The 16,221-nt window shown below is 41.3% G+C and overlaps 3 protein-coding genes across 9 annotated transcripts in view; 2 read left to right on the top strand and 1 right to left on the bottom strand.

The window, feature by feature from the left end:
• Window positions 1–787, bottom strand: part of kif26ba (kinesin family member 26Ba) — a 118,348-nt gene extending 117,561 nt beyond the window's left edge. The window contains exon 1 of the mRNA XM_061667518.1: window positions 326–787. Coding sequence (XP_061523502.1) covers window positions 326–385 — 60 coding nt within the window. The 5' untranslated portion in view covers window positions 386–787. The remainder of the gene's footprint in view (window positions 1–325) is intronic.
• Window positions 788–4,225: 3,438 nt separating this feature from the next.
• si:dkey-127k13.1 (PWWP domain-containing DNA repair factor 3A) lies at window positions 4,226–15,069 on the top strand. 3 transcript variants are annotated; one of them, XM_061667504.1, is made up of 15 exons: window positions 4,226–4,461; window positions 4,636–4,694; window positions 4,813–4,853; window positions 5,325–5,455; window positions 8,079–8,292; window positions 8,467–8,598; window positions 8,680–8,750; window positions 9,645–9,721; window positions 9,814–9,874; window positions 9,963–10,038; window positions 10,123–10,173; window positions 13,739–14,076; window positions 14,321–14,545; window positions 14,621–14,709; window positions 14,789–15,069. In XM_061667504.1, exons 3-15 carry the CDS (start codon window positions 4,847–4,849, stop codon window positions 14,841–14,843), a joined length of 1,527 nt encoding a protein of 508 aa, XP_061523488.1. In that variant the 5' UTR covers window positions 4,226–4,461; window positions 4,636–4,694; window positions 4,813–4,846; the 3' UTR covers window positions 14,844–15,069. The 3 variants fall into 3 exon arrangements, with proteins under 3 accessions (XP_061523488.1, XP_061523467.1, XP_061523478.1); XM_061667483.1 differs by having other exon boundaries at window positions 4,226–4,480; XM_061667494.1 differs by lacking the exon at window positions 4,636–4,694 and having other exon boundaries at window positions 4,226–4,480.
• A 785-nt stretch (window positions 15,070–15,854) lies between these two features.
• The window catches only part of ahctf1 (AT hook containing transcription factor 1), a 36,250-nt gene continuing 35,883 nt past the window's right edge, over window positions 15,855–16,221 (top strand). For all 5 annotated transcript variants that reach the window (XM_061667415.1, XM_061667407.1, XM_061667388.1 and 2 more), the window contains exon 1: window positions 15,855–16,008. The gene's annotated coding sequence lies outside the window, so the exon portion shown is untranslated. The remainder of the gene's footprint in view (window positions 16,009–16,221) is intronic.

Raw genomic sequence — 16,221 nt, 5'->3', positions numbered from 1 at the left:
TATATGATTTCACAGTCATAATAAAACCGCAACTACAATGTGGCCCGTGACAAAAATTAGTTAGCAACTCCTGATATAAAGTATCAGTAAAGCTATAATATAGGAAGGCAGGAGCCAAGATTCAAACCCCCAACCACTAGATCTCCGTGCTCTGCGTATTTTTATTATGGCCCTCAGAGGACTTTATTAAAAACTGAAACGACCCCTGTGAGGAAGATGGGCCCCCATTAATGCTGTGAGTCTGAGGGATACCTTTGCAAGTAATAGGTGAGCTGGATCAATAATGTTTTTCATCAGTCAATGAATAAACTGCGGGTGTTCCTACCGTGTACTTTCTGCCCCGGCCGGTCACGGATCTCTCCTTGGACCCCGATAGTGAAGTCATGATGAAGGTGCGCAAATTGGGAGGGGGAGGGAGGAGGGGAAAACCGTGGGATCGATTCAATTAACAACGCACCCCTGCAAAGTGCACTTAGAGCTCCTCAATGTGGCGGCAACCTCGCGCCGCTTCCAAACCACTTGTACTCCTCATTTTGTCCGAAAAAAAAAAAAAAAAAAAAGTCTTAAGAGAAAGCCCTCCTAGAATCTCTAATTGAACCCGTCTCAGCTCTGCTTCTCCATCGTTTCGTTCGCACCAGGTTGACCAGGTACAACCAGCACCTGAATGGACCAACTCCACCAGCCCAAATGAAGTCACGACCTGGATTCTGTGGCGGGTGAACGCCGCGGTTCAGTCCGTGGCTCTTTATCCAGGTGTCTCTCCGAGCCTCCTGTTGACTGTGCGGAGCTCCGCGCACTCGACAGAAGGCGGACGCTCACACTGACGAGGCGCCGGTGGGTGCACATCTGGATGGAGGCGGGGGAGGCGGGGGGGGGGGGCGTGGCGTCGCTGCTCCGAAGGATTTGGTGGTTTCTGCTGGTTTCTGCTGTCGTGTGTTCGCTGACCTCGGCGACAGCATGCCATCTAATACTGCAAATCTTTCCCAAATTTGACTTTTGAAAAATTATTTTATTGTTTTGCCTGTCAATAGAAGTAGCTGGCATAGATAGATGAACAAAGATACATTGTCGACAAATCCTGCAAACAAACTCTCTTTGAACAAGAAACAGTCAGTTGCCTTGATTCAGCCTTTGTGGATTACAGTACAATGACCTGAAAGACTGAGAATATACATGAACATGAAGTCAAGAAAAACACTATGTTTAGCAAGCATGTTTTTATATTTTATTGATATTGTGACAGTAAGTGCAAAATTACTTAGGCTATGGGAAAACGATTTATAGTAAATGAATAATTTTTGGACCATTGAAGTGAAGTTGTATCATCTCTCATGGCACACTGGTTGTGAATCACTCAACTTTTCCCCCCTCGTCCCACATGTTGCTATCGGCAGAATTCCAAAGCCCAGTAACATAATTTTTTGCCACCTGTCATACTCACTTTGTTTGCTTCCTTGAGAACTTGGGGCAGAGGGTGCCATGCCCCTTGACTAAAACGCTAGATTCCATAACACTGGGAAGGCTAATAATTCACACCTCGCCTAGGAACATCGTGTTGGAAAGCCCCTTGAAATCAAAGTGGTTGACTTCCTAAAATGGCAAAAGTGGCTGCTAAAGAAAAAGATTAGCTTTGTTTTCAACTACTAGTTCTGTGCATATCAGTAATAATGTGCCTCAAATGTTCATCTCCAGCAATATCTCCATTCCAGTAGAAGGAAACAGACTTGTGAAGTCAGAATCTGAATCAGCTGTTACAGTATATCCAATATAACTTTGTAGGTTTGCTTCCTTTTACTATTTTGTGACATGGCTGGAAAGGCTTAGTGTCACAAATTACTGTATCCGGGATGGTTTGCTTTGAAAGCAAGAGGTAGCATACTGGAGAATTGATGGAAAATGTATGGATGGAAATAAGAGCCATTTCCTTCTTAGGCTGTGTCCACACAGAAACACATTTCAGTGTATCTGCGAAAGATTGTTACCATTTTTGAATTTCCTCTACACATAGCTGGCATTTCGGGAGCTTGAATCCGGTCATTTTTTTAAAAACCTGGTACCAGAGTGGCTACATCTCAAAACGCTGCCATTACGTTTCCATGTGTACAACACCTACACATCTTTCCTGAAATGATGACACGGTTGTGCCAGTTATCGCGTGAGTGTGTGCCAACACTGCCAACAACAACAATGGAAAAAAAAAACAGTCCACACAAATGTTTCCTTTATTCCTCGCTTTGCATTCACCGCCATTGCTGTGAGTTTGTTTACATAACTCTTCTTTCTATTTTTGGTGACTTCCTGTGGCAGCGTTACAGCTCCCTCTAGTGTTACGCAAGAGAATCACTTAATTAAATACAAATAAAAGGAACATTTAAAGCATGACATACTGTACAACTAAACATACCGTATTAGGATGAAGCTTGTAGCTATGCATAAAGCCTGTACATTTTCTTTACTTTTCAAGTACAGTACATGTTTTAAGTACAATTCAGTTGTATTTAATTTTTAAGTTGCATTTAATATTTAACAGTTTTTTATATATATATTTAAGCATTGTACTTTTTTTTCAACATAAAGTGTCAATGTTTATGCGGTGCATAGAGTTACAGTGGCTTACAATAATATTAAAAATACTTTTTAGGAATAAAACCTCTTTCTGGTTTTTGATTAGCACTTTACTGTTACTGTATTTTAGTGTTGCTCGTTATGGTGGTACTGAGAAAGCTAAGTAGTGTTTTTTTAGGTGGTATTTGTGCATCTTTAATGGTTCGACACTGCTCTCTACAGTTAGTCTTGTGCTACTGCATCTTGGCGAAGCTTGTTTTTAGCAAAAATTGCAATTGTGTCATTCAGTTAAGGGGCAACATTCACCTCAATTTGATCTCAAGTGGGTCGGACCAGTGAATTCGTGGCCTTACTGGCCTAAAAATCTATAATAATACCTATTTGAAAATTTTACCCATTGTTTTTGTGCAGGCGGCACGGTCGGCGACTGGTTAGAGCGTCAGCCTCACAGTTCTGAGGGCCCAGGTTCAATCCCCGGTCCCGCCTGTGTGGAGTTTGCATGTTCTCCCCGTGCCTGCGTGGGTTTTCTCTGGGCACTCCGGTTTCCTCCCACATCTCAAAAACATGCATTAATTGGAGATTCTAAATTGCCCGTAGGTGTGAATGTGAGTGCAAATGGTTGTTTGTTTGTATGTGCCCTGCGATTGGCTGGCAACCAGTTCAGGGTGTACCCCGCCTCCTGCCCGATGACAGCTGGGATGGGCTCCAGCACGCCCGCGACCCTAGTGAGGAGAAGCAGCTCAGAAAATGAATGGATGGATGGATGGATGTTTTGGTGCAAATAATTATAAGTACAGTCTGAAAGTATTCACATTTATTGATTATTACCTTGTTGCAAATCTTGTTGAAAAACCATCTGAAATCTCTCAACAACAACAAAATTCCAACAATAGTACGAATCACTTTCATTTACACATGTGGAACTTACAGATAATGGTGGATCTATATATGGGCCTATGTAAAACAACTTGTTAAGCTCTATAAATCATTTAAATTCACACAAATTTCCACATCCATGTGAAGATCTTGACAACCTCAATTGACTCATTCCATGCAGTCAAACAAAAGTGGGAATTACAGTCTTCAGAAAGAGGGTACAGTTAATACGCCGTTGCAGTGCATGAACAAACAAAAGGGTTCCACCAAACCAACCTCTTTGAACGAATGAGTTCAAAACGGTTTAAAGCTGTTCGCTGACATTTTGCAATATTCAGTGTCTTAAAATAGTTCTGCATTTTAACAGAAATTAAATGTGGTGTCAGTGTGACCTCTAGCTCACAAAATTAGCAACAGCAGTTACTTTAAATTGAAGTTGATGTGTTCTCTGAAAAATAGAATAGAATTGTCACTGCAGGAACATTTAAAATCAGTTGGGCATTAATTTACAGCATTAAGTAAAAACAATTAAAAAGATTAAGACACAATTATCAAATTACATACTTATTTACAAAACATACAGTTGTTCACATTTTGGAGAATTATGACTTAATTTCGATGTCCATGCATTTTGTTTGATGGGAACATCGCCCCTGTCAAAATGGCCGGCACGTAGGCACGTCGTTTAGCAGGTCTACGCCCCTCATAGAGATAAATAACTACTTTTGCGTTATACACGTTATCTATGGCTACATAGCGCTGGCGTATCGAGTCTTTTCTTCATATCTGTGCCCTCACAGCCTGTGTCGCTGTGGTCATGTGACGTGGTGCCCTTTGAACGCCAGGGGGCTACATAGTGGGTTAGCATGAGAGTCACCATCCGCAATTGCCTTCATGTAACTCATAGTAAATGTTTTTACTGTATTTTAAATAGCGTAATTAAATATTTAAAGCAAATGAATCTGTTCCTATTTGAATCCAACAGGAAGTTAGCGGTGAAACCGGACTAACCACCGGAAGGTTCGCTTTGTTACTAATCGTGAGTTGCACTGTGTTTGGCTTCTCACTTGATATTAGCTAAAGCTACGGGCGGCTAGTTGCAACACATACGGTATACATGCTATCGTGTGGCTCTATTTTATGTTCGCATGACAAATGATATCTCCCTGCACGTGTGACATATTTGTTTGTTAGATGTGATAGAAATTTCCTCCGGTGCGACAATGTCGTAGGAACCAAGTCAAAAAAATACGGTATGCTGTTGTTGTTCTATTCTGTTGTTCCGTTGAACCGAAATGTACATTTGTATTTATTCGTTCTGTCAAAGTGATTCCACCCTTCTGTCTGTGTTCCCCATATGGACGAAATCAGTCTCAGCAGTGAGGAGATCGGCAGATCTACGAGAATGAAAGGTAGCTATGTCATCTTGCATTTTTTGTTGTTGTTGTACTATGAGCTATTCATTTACGCTTTACCGGAAGCCGTTTGAACATTTATTCGACAGCCTTCATAACTAGCTTAAGGTCCATGTACTAGGACGCTGTTTGTCCTCACTAGTAAATCAATTTAGCCCACTAGATGAACGACTGCGTCTTAGTAACGTTGGTGCCACTGGTGTGACTTTTGGCCTACGAGTACAACCCTAAGATCGGGGATATCAAGGGTATCGAATATATGCTCAAACGGCTTTCTATAATGCTTCATGACAACACAAACACATGTTGTGACATTTCAGGTAGACAAAGGAAAACATGAAAAGAGGAACCTATTAAGACAAAAAGGGAACCCCAACCCTATTTCTCCCCCGGCTACAGAAGAAACTATTCCTGTGTCGGGCAGTGATTTCCACACTGACAGCCGTTTCAATGTTTGTTTCTTACAAGGCACCCCAAAAAGACGCAGGAGACTGCCCCAAAAAACACCAGAACCCTCCCACACATCCACACCTTTGCACAAGGGTCGCCTGCTCAACATTTGCGCCACGTGCTCTGAAGCAGAGGATGGTCAAGATAAGGTATTTCACCATATTTCCATTAATTGTAATGCACTGAACAAAAATATAAACGTAACTCTTTTGTTTTTGCTCCCATTTTTCGTGAGCTGGACTCTTAAGATCTAAAACTTTTTCTTCATACACAACCGACTTGAGTGGGTAAATGCTCACATTCGATGGCGTCTGGCACATTGGAGAGGTGTTTTCTTCATGGATGAATCCCGGTTTTCACTCTTCAGGGCAGATGGCAGACAGCGTGTGTGGGTGAGCGGTTTGCTGATGTCAACGTTGTGGATCGGGTGGCCCATGGTGGCAGTGGGGTTATGGTTTGGGCAACAAACATAGGTGTTTTATTGATGGCATTTTGAATGTACAGGACCTCAGTGACGAGATCCTGAGGTCCATTGTTGAGCCATTCATTCACGACCATCACCTCATGTTGCAGCATGATAATGCACGGCCTCATGTTGCAAGGATCTGTACACAATTCCTGGAAGCTGAAAACATCCCAGTTCTTGCATGGCCAGCATATTCCCCGGTAATGTCACCCATTGAGCATGTTTGGGATGCTCTGGATCGGCGTATACGACAGCGTGTTCCATTTCCTGCCAATATCCAGCAACTTCGCACAGCCATTTAAGAGGAGTGGACCAACATTCCACAGGCCACAATCAACAACCTGATCGACTCTATGCGAAGGAGATGTGTTGCACTTCATGAGGCAAATGGTGGTCACACCAGATAATGACTGGTTTTCTGACCCCCACAATAAAGCAAAGCTGCACATTTCAGAGTGGCCTTTTATTGTGGCCCACCTAAGGCACACTTGTGCAATAATCATGCTGTCTAATCAGCATCTTGATACGCCGTACCTGTGAGGTGGGATGGATTATCTCAACAAAGGAGAAATACTCACTAACACAGATTCTTGAGGGAAATGACCTTTTGTGTACGTAGAAAATGTTTTTGATCTTTTAAGTCCGGCTCACGAAAAATGGAAGCAAAAACAAGTGTTGCGTTTATATTTTTGTTCAGTGTACATATTGTTTGTGACATTACATAAATTGGTTCCTCCTCCAGGACCCAAACTCATTAAACCAGTGACTCCCGACCAGTGTGCCATGGCACGTTAGTTTCTCAATTGCCTTGGTTAAACAAATGAGTAGAGAGCTGTTGTATTATTTCTTATTAATTTTTGTTGCTAACTGGAGTTAAATATTCAGGTCAAGAAACTATAATAGTGTCCTTTTGTGCAAGGCTACTGTGTACCCCCACAAGGCTGCCAGTGCAAATGATTGACAGATGATGATGATAATAATAATTTGTCACACCTCCTGTTTATACAGTCTCTGATTAGAGGTAGGTAATAATGAGATTTTGTTTGCGGCATACCCAGTTGTAAAATATTAATAAATTACAAACATTAGATGGAGCCTGAGAGGGCTGAGTTTTCAAAAGATCATTTTAATAATATTCTACTGTCAGGTCATAGTTTTAACCTAGATGACAAAAAGTGTTTTTTTTTTTTTTTTTTTTTTTTTTTTAAACTGCAAACTCTCCTTTTAACAGAAAATATTGCCCATTTTGCATCCTCACTCACAGTTGGGGAAGCCCTACTTTACCATGTTTCCAGCTTACCTGATTGCTTGCTACTGCTATTGTCCACCACCTGCTGTTGCACTGTGTACTGATTCTGTACACAAATCTTTTAGCACTGCTCTACATTGGCGGGATAGCCAGTGTAAATATGCAGTCTACATTTGCAGAGCTGCCAAATGAAGCATCTGACATTTACCGTCACGTCCACATTGAATAGCTGCTTGGTGGACGCTATTTTTACTACGCCACAAAGGCGCAAGTTCTCTTTGCGTCCGGTGTCAACGCATTTTAAATCACTGATAATCTCCTCCATGGAAGCGAATAAGCTCCACTTCTTACCATGCTGCTTACAAATGTGTCACAAAGGGAGGACGAGAAGTAGATAGGCAAAGACGCATGCTAATTGCTAAGCTATCATTACAAGCAGTCGCAAAACATTGAAATAAGTAATTTGGTGAAACAATAAACTTGTCATATAGGTCTGACTGGAACTGTGTTTTTTGCGAGAGTAACTAACTTTGAACAACAAATTAAATAACAGGCCAATCAATGTGAATATAAATGTAAAATAATACACGTCCACACAGGATGCACGTCCACACACGACGCACTTCACTTCAGAATGTCGGCAGGTCAAAAATTCTCAAGCCTAAAGAATTGTTTTGCACTACTAATAGGCATGCTCACTTGGCTGCTTCTTTGGCAACTGGGGGTCGAGGGTGCCATCCGCCATGCTCTTTGACTAAAGCATCCAGTCTGAAATTTCTGACCTCCGGCTAAGAAAAGTGCATTGAAATCAGTGCCTTTATTCAAAGAGTTCCTGACTGAGTGAAAGTGGCTTCTTAAAAAGATTAGGTTTGTTTTCGACATCTACTAGTTGTCTGCATATCAGTGACGATGTTTCTTAATGCTCAGTGGTACGCTTGTTGAGGTCACAAGTGGAATGGAGAAATGCTACGTTCATTCCTTATGTGCACTATATTTGCCTGAAATTACGATTAAATAACCTTAACCCCTATTTCTCCCAACATTTGTCGTGCCACAGCCGTCAGAGGTAGTGTCACCACGCTACATGTCAAGGTCTCAGAGCAGGAAGAGGAGCATCGAGGTTGCCAAACCCAGACAACTTAGAAAAAGACTACCGGTGATCCAAACCACTTGTTCTCCAGCTAAACGCCGCTGTTCCAAGAAACAGAAAAAAGGGGCGGTCACTGCTTCGTCATCTGAACCCTCACGACCAACATTTGAACTGGCAGAAGGTAATACAGATCTGTCGCAATATGGATGGTCTCAAAATCAGGCATAGGGTAATTCAGGTCATCAATCCATATTTGTTAAGCTTCTTTTAAGGTAATTAATGCTTTAATTAGTGCTTACATTATATTTTGGTGTGCTTCTGTCTTTTCCATGTCATCATCTCAACCTGCAACAAGACGAGTCTTTGCTGTCGTCAGATCTGTCTATTGAAATAAGTGACCACAAGGAACAGTTGTCTCCAGTTTCTTTCCTAGAGGATGAGGAGAGTGTTGATGAAGAGGAGCTACCAAGTTTTTTGATGCAGACGAGTAAGATTTATAGGATTGGCAGTGTCTGTATGGACTGTAAATGAACTTCATTGTTTACCTTGTAAACGGAATGTCTTCCAGGGCCGCTCTCTATCACAGAGGGAGTGTTCGTGTGGTGTAAATTTAGACGCTTTCCTATATGGCCTGCACTGGTAAGTGCAGAAACGTGGATCATTTTTATGTCATGTTTCCTCCTAAAGGCCTCAGTATGCGACATATAAATGAGCTTTGCTCTGATTGGGTTGCTCATCTTCCCCTATTAAAATATGGGAAACAACTTAGCTCTGATTGGTCTATATCAAGGCCTCTGCTTGCATAGAAGCTTGAGGTGGCCAACCATTCATAGTGACATCACTTCCTTAAATCAGTGATTGCCACACCAGTTTGCTGTGCCCCATTAGTGTGCTGCAGGAAATTATCAAATTTCACTAAATTGGTCAGAAAATTATTCTTTACAAAAAAGAATGGTTCTTTGCTCATCTATCCATGCCAGTGATGTAGTGACAGAACAAATAAATACTTTTCTATTAGATTGCAGAATGTACAGAGTTGACCAGTGTATAAATCTTTTGTAGCGTTTTAGTTTGTAGGTGTGCCGTGGGATTTTTCAAATCTAAAATATGTGCCTTGGCCAAATAAAGGTTGAATATCACTGCCTTAGACGCAAACATTCAGAGCTGAGTGCCTCGTAAGAGTTTGATTGCGGAGTTATTTATACACACTGAACTCGCATTTGCTTAATTTGCGTCACATTGATAGGCTCCTTCCACCTCAATCCTTTTCAGCGGGTTGTCTACGTGCTTGCGTCCGGCGAAGTTGTGCTGTGAGTGGCCGCGGCCACCTCAACAAGTCACCACAGCTGGTTCCTCCAGATTCCTTAGTAGTTCCCCTTACTTTTGGGCTATATATTTAAATGTGATAAAATAACTTGGCCAGCCAGTAAATAACCTGGTAGTTCAAAGTAGAATAAACTCTCACAAACCTTGTCTAATGTCTGCTATAATGATAGAGTATGCATCCCTGACTGCCAGTATTTTTTTCTCCAGGTGAAACGAGTTAATTGTAAGGCAAAAAAGGCCAGCATCATTTTCATCGATGATCTGAAGATTGGACAAAAAAGGGGGTAGCAAGTTATGTTATTACTGTAATTTTGTGGTTAATCCCTGTTGTGTGTCAGAAGCCTAATGTTGATTTTAATATGTAATGTTGTTAAAGGGTTATTGTGGCTCTGAAATCCCTGAAGCCGTTTGACTGTGAAGGAGCTAATGAGCTGGCAGTAAGAAAATTATCACAGAGCTGTAATAAACATTATTTATTTGCATCCACACTGGTGTCAAATGTTTCTCATCCTGACTGTGTCCTAGAGTGAAGCCAAAGAAGAATATGCCACTGTGATGCAGTGGTCCTTGGAGCTGATAAAGGACTACACAATATGCATTGGTAACTGTGTTTCTATTTAGTGATTTTTATCTTTATCAACATTTCCATAGATGACACTCTAGTATGTTATTTTTCTCTTTGTAGCTTGTGGCTCCTTTTCTGGCTCCTTCCTTGAGTACTTTGCTCACGGCATGAGTGAGTTCAATCACACACACACACACACACACACACACACACACACACACACACACTTAGCATGGTACAAAAGAAAGTGAATTGTTGAACCAGTACTTTATAGACTTTACACAGGTTTTATCGGCCTTATCGGTATCTGCCGATAATTAGCATTTTATGCTGATCGGCTTTAATGTCATCATTCGCCAATTGATCGTCTCCGCAAAAGACATTTACTCCGCATCGCCATCGTACACAGTATATTTGAATCCAAAAGCTAGTTTATTTTTAGCGTTGTCGTTTCTTTTGGCGCAGTCCTGTAAATATATGACAGTCATAGTTATTTAAAAAAATGTCTGAGTCAGACAACACGTAATGCCCGGATCAGACTACAGGACAATTTTTTTCACGATTGCCCTATGTCAGACTACTGCAATAAAATCTTGTATTCCGATACCACCGCATCCCATTTTTCCAATCACTGGGCTTGCTCTTGTCAACTCAAACGCGACCGGATACACTCGTTAACATGGCGACGACGACAATAATGGATTGCGCCGTGTGTTTGTAAGAACAGAATGGGGGGGAAACGTGTGTTGGTGGTCACCGGTGCTCAGGAGAGGAGAGGACGTTCGTTTAAGGCTTGCTTGACGTATGTTCCTGTACTTTTAATACGATACGGCTCGCAAGCAGGCATCAAAACGTTATGTAGCCTAGCAAGCTAGTGGTAGCACGAACAGTTGTGCGTAAACATGCCGCCGTTCTGTCGAATCATGCTCTAAAGTTTCAGTGTGGGTAAAGTAATTTAATTAAAAATAAAGTAATTTAATTATAGTAAGTTAGCACCCATTATTTCTGTCATGTTTTAATGTTGGTTTGACCTGACTGATTAGAATACACGATCTCACTGGAGCAGTGATTTCCAACCTTTATGGAGCCAAGGAACATATTTTACAATTGAAAAATCTCACGGCACACCAACAAACAAAAATGTCACAAAAAGTGGATGCGTTAATTACTGTATTTACTTCCTACTATCTAATCAGAATCAGAATCATCTTTATTTGCCAAGTATGTCCAAAACACACAAGGAATTTCTCTCCGGTAGTTGGAGCCGCACTAGTACAACAGACAGTCAATTTACAGAAAACTTTGGAGACATAAAGACATTAGCAAAAAACAATTGTGCAAAAATATGCAGAGTCCACTAGCACTTAGAGCAGTTCGAATGACTAATATTGCAATAGTCTGGTGCAATGACCATTGTGCAAGGGGCGCTGAGACTTCAAGGAGTGTATGCGGTTTAAAGTGACGAGTAGTGCGATCATCTGGGACAATGTTGGTTGTGCAAATGTTACAGATACTCCTCAATCAGTGTGCAAAGAAGACCACCAGTGTGCATAGAAGACCATTCATTTGTTCTGTCTGTCACTTTGCCTCACTGGCATGAATAAAGGAACAAAAATACATTATTTATTCTAAAGATCATTTTTTGAGCAATTAAGTACACAAGTATATACAGTAAATGAACAGGTCATTTAAATAGACACATTCCTCCATCGTATGATCTGATCGGTTATCGGTTTGTTTGTTTTTAACTCTGATCGGCCCCAAAACTCCTGATCGTGTAAAGCCTAGTAGTTTACATACAGTGGGTACGGAAAGTTTTCAGACCCACTTAAATTTTTCACATAAATTAGTATATGGTACCATTGTATAACTTAAACTGGATGACTTGGGTCAAACTTTTGGATATCCTTCAACAAGCATCTTACAATGGTTGGCAGGAATTTTGGCCCTTTCCTCCTGACAGAACTGGTGTGAGCCGGGTTTGTAGGCCGCCTTGCTCGCGCATGCTCTTGGCCAGAAATGTTCAATAGGATTGAGAGAGGCTTTTTTTGGTGGAGATACAGCATGACCATACATGGATGCATAACATATATATGAATATTGTACACAAAAAACACTGGAAAATTTGTAGTTGAAATCATGGCTAAACAATAATGAATTAACAAAATGCGTACCTGATCAACACTTGTCATGCATGATGAAAATAGTCTGGAATGCTAATCACCAGCCAAAACTTCATGCCCATTGCAAAACTGTTTTATTTTAACATTTGTGTATGAACTGTAGGTTAAACAATAGCAAAACATTCACATAAATACAAATAAATATGTAAACTATATGAAATTCACATTTTAAATTAGTAGTATTAGGATATCCCTATAGTGCATACAGCATATTTTTTTTTTATATATGAATATAGGTTTTATTATTCATAATATTTTTTTTCCCCCAAAACAATACAACTGGCGCTGCACAGCTATCTTTAGGACCCTAGCCATTGGCCGCACGCCATTTAAAAAAATAAATAAAAAATTGTTGTTGGCTCAAAGTTTAAAAAGAAAAGATGTAACTATTTCCACAGATATTTTGAAGGTATTTCAATTCAGCTAGTCTTGAGTATATGCTACAAGAGTTATTTAGCTAAGTAGAGATGAATATGCAAATATAAGTATATATTGTTACTTAGTTTTTAAGTTGAGCAAGCATCTCATGTTTTACAGTGTGGGGAGTGCTCATGAGGCGGTGCGATGACGGTGTGTACACTTTCCACTGTGTGGAATTTATCAAGCTCGTGACACATAACCCCACAGTTGTGTGCTCCCAGCGTCTTAGCCTTACATTTTACTGTACAGCTAGTGTTCACATGAGAGGCAGATAGCATGAGTTCCATGTCGGGCTTGTAAGATTCATCTCCCTTGTGGAGTTGAACATCCGGTTGGATGGTGATGCAAACGCCACGACATAATGACAACATCCGGTTGGATGGGAATGCAAACTAAAACATAGTGACATTAAGGCACACCCTCATCAAAGATGAGTGGAACAGCCTACAGCTACACAACAAACTATTTGGGGGGGGAGAAATCCATTTATATAATGGCAAAAACTGGGCAAAACCACAGTAGTTAGCCGTATGCCTATGGGGGAAATGGAGACGCTGAGTAACATCACTGTGACCATAAACCATGTGACACCGATTTAACCAATTCTGGAGCAGTGCGGTGGGTCCACAGTGACCAGCCTTTATTTGTATACGACTTTGGTAAGGTGTTGTCAGTGGACAAAATTAAAGACTTCCCTTTATTGAAAAATAGCAGTGAATTCTCTATTCCCACGGGCCGGTTCTGGCCGACGGGCCATACATTTGACACCGATGTCTTGACACCAAACTGTCAGTCCTTAAGTTGGCCACCTGCTGTGCCACCAGGGGCCTGTTGGTGGTCTCAAGGTGGATAAAGTTGTGGTTAGACTCCACGGAGGAGGGAGCAAAGATCCCTTCACATTGGCATTTAGCATGCCTGAGGTGCAGAGTTTTATTCCCTCTCATTTCCCAAGCTATGTTGTGTGAAGTTGTTAGTAAATGAGAGATAGCGGAACATGATTGTATCAATAAAAAGATCTAGACTTTTTGATTCAGCTCTTGTATTGGATGTGATTAGATTGTGTGGGTATACTTAATGTCTGGTGAGTGTCAGGTCCTGTAGCTGTGGTCCTGATGAGTCTCACCCTCGTTCAGGTTATCCAGTGAGGAGAAAGTACCCAAAGGCCTCCTCGGAGCAACTAACCATCACTAGTGATATGATGATAGAGGAAGAGAACCAGTGGATGGATCACAATGAAGACTGTGATCAGCAGGAGGAGGCCTCCTCAGAGCAACTAACCATTGCCAGTGATTTGATGATAGAGGAAGAGGGCCGCTTGGTGAATGTCAATGAAGATAGTGGTCAGCAGGAGGAGGCCAACAAGTGTTTCAAGAGGCTTATGCCAGACCGGACCCAAGCTGCCCACAACCGTGCCAACGAGAAGCTTGTGGACTTCATCGTCAAGCAGCGCATGGTGGAAGAACGCCTGCTGGTATGATCGTTGCAGGCTGATGTACTGTATGCATTTTGGGGATTCTCAGCAAAACCTTGAGAGATTTTGGGTACATGTGTCCCCTCGCTAAATCGTGGTTCATTGTTATTCCCCACGCTATATCACATTTTTATCTGTTCCATATAAGTGGCAATGACACTGAATGTTTTTTGTAATCCTGCAAATTTGGGAACTGCGATTAGTACTTGGCAGAGGGAGCTAACACACTTCCCTGCTCTCCCAGGCTGTGATCCGAGGTAAAGCGCAATCGAGATGGCTCAACTACTTTCAGAACTCAAAAAGGAGATTTTTTGGAGTGGAGACTTACCTGGAAGATAACGCGCAGTTAGACAAGATCTACTCTTACCTGAACGAGCTCTATAAGACTGCTGTGAGCACAGATCCTTGCCAGACTGCAGTCAAATACATGGAGCGCATACCATTTGTTTTGGACGTACTTCTTCCTGAGGTAAGTCATATTGCTGTGGCCTATTAAGAGAATAAATTTTTTTTTTCAAATAATACACTTTAAAAAAATTTACAGGCTATCACATATGCGATTGCTGGCATAGACAACGTCTCGATAAAAAAGGCAGAAGAGAAATACCTAAAAGGACGTTGTCTGAGTAACAGGTAATGTTTATAAGTACATTTTTGAAGTGGGAAAAAAAAAGTTCTGAAAAGATTAATTTATTTCCTTCTGTCATTGTAGGGAAAGAGAAGAGTATGAATTGATGATTGATCAGCTGCGCATGAGGAAATCCTAGCATCCGAACATGACACTTTTTCCATTCCAACAGACGCCAGAGTGGATGCAATTTAATTGAATGATTCAACAGCCTCATGAACGATGCTGAATAATACACATTTCAATTCACTGTTTATACTAAATAATGAGCTGCTTATACTTTTTTTCTTTTTTTAACCACTGCTTTGTTTTACATGAATTGCTCCTATCAACTCCAGGATTGCGCAATAAATGCCTTTCATTTACCCTGTGTGATATTTTAACTTGTACTTTAATTGTACTTCCTCCAGTAGGTTGAGGAAACTTTCTCTGGACAAAAATATTGCAAAAACACTGACAACGGCATCAAACACGTTTGGGATGATCATGAACAGAGACGTCAGTGACATTACAAATTGCTGGCATTTGGCCAAAACCCCATGTCCAAATTTGGTCAATTTCACAAATCTATAGTATTGGTTGGTTGGTTGGTTATTTGCCAATCTAAAGTTCCTGCTGTCACACATATAGAAAGCAAAAACTGCAGCAAAGAGGAGACAAACTCCATATTTTCTTTCGTTTTCTCTTCTTGGTGATCGCCATACTGCGCACTTCCACAGTAATCACGAATGCGGCACCTACAAAAAGTGACAACAGAAAAGAAATATATGGTTCAACGCACTCTGGACTTTGTCTTAGGGCTGGTACACAGGGATTTTATCTGTGACAGACCCCACACATAAATATGGAAAGAAAGAAAAAGCTGTGTGTGTGCGTGTTGTATGCTCTGGTAGTCTCAACAGAGCAGCACCTCGAAAGCTTGCATTATTTCACAAAATTAAAGAAGAAACACTTCCGTCCCCTGAAAATATTTTTTTTATTTTGGAATTGCCCATTTTCTGCAGAATTATGGGAAGGATATTTATAAACTGATTTCACTATGTATAGAACGAAATGTAATACACCCGCCAACGAAAAGAGGGCAGCAGTAAGCAAATCTCGACGTCTGTCTAAACATACCGGCGAAGAAGAATTCAATCCCTCACTGGAAATGGCGGTCGACGATGGCTAAGCTTGCAGTTCCTTGGAAGCGTTCATCTATCGGAAGCGCCGAGCAACATTCGTACCGATCTGATTGTGACGGGCAACAATCGGCGCATTCGTCAAGGACAAAGCCTTCGCAAATCCCGATAAAAGGGGGGAAGGTAACGTTATGACAACGTCTGTAGCAGTTTATAGCGGGTGGCGTGTTGCATCACGTTTTCCACAGCTATCCAAAAGCTAGCCGGACGAGCCTAGCTTCGTCCTCGCCGGGTTCACACAATTGAAATGGAAACACGACTCGTCGCCGATAAACAGCCACCGTGCTGCTAATGCATCGAGTAGCTGTGGTACATGCTAGTGTTTTTACAGGCCCT

The sequence above is a fragment of the Phycodurus eques genome, chromosome 2, assembly GCF_024500275.1.
Source record: "Phycodurus eques isolate BA_2022a chromosome 2, UOR_Pequ_1.1, whole genome shotgun sequence".
In the NCBI taxonomy this organism is placed as follows: domain Eukaryota; kingdom Metazoa; phylum Chordata; class Actinopteri; order Syngnathiformes; family Syngnathidae; genus Phycodurus; species Phycodurus eques.
The sequence above is the reverse complement of the archived record's forward strand: the minus strand, read 5'-3'. Positions and strand labels throughout refer to the sequence as shown.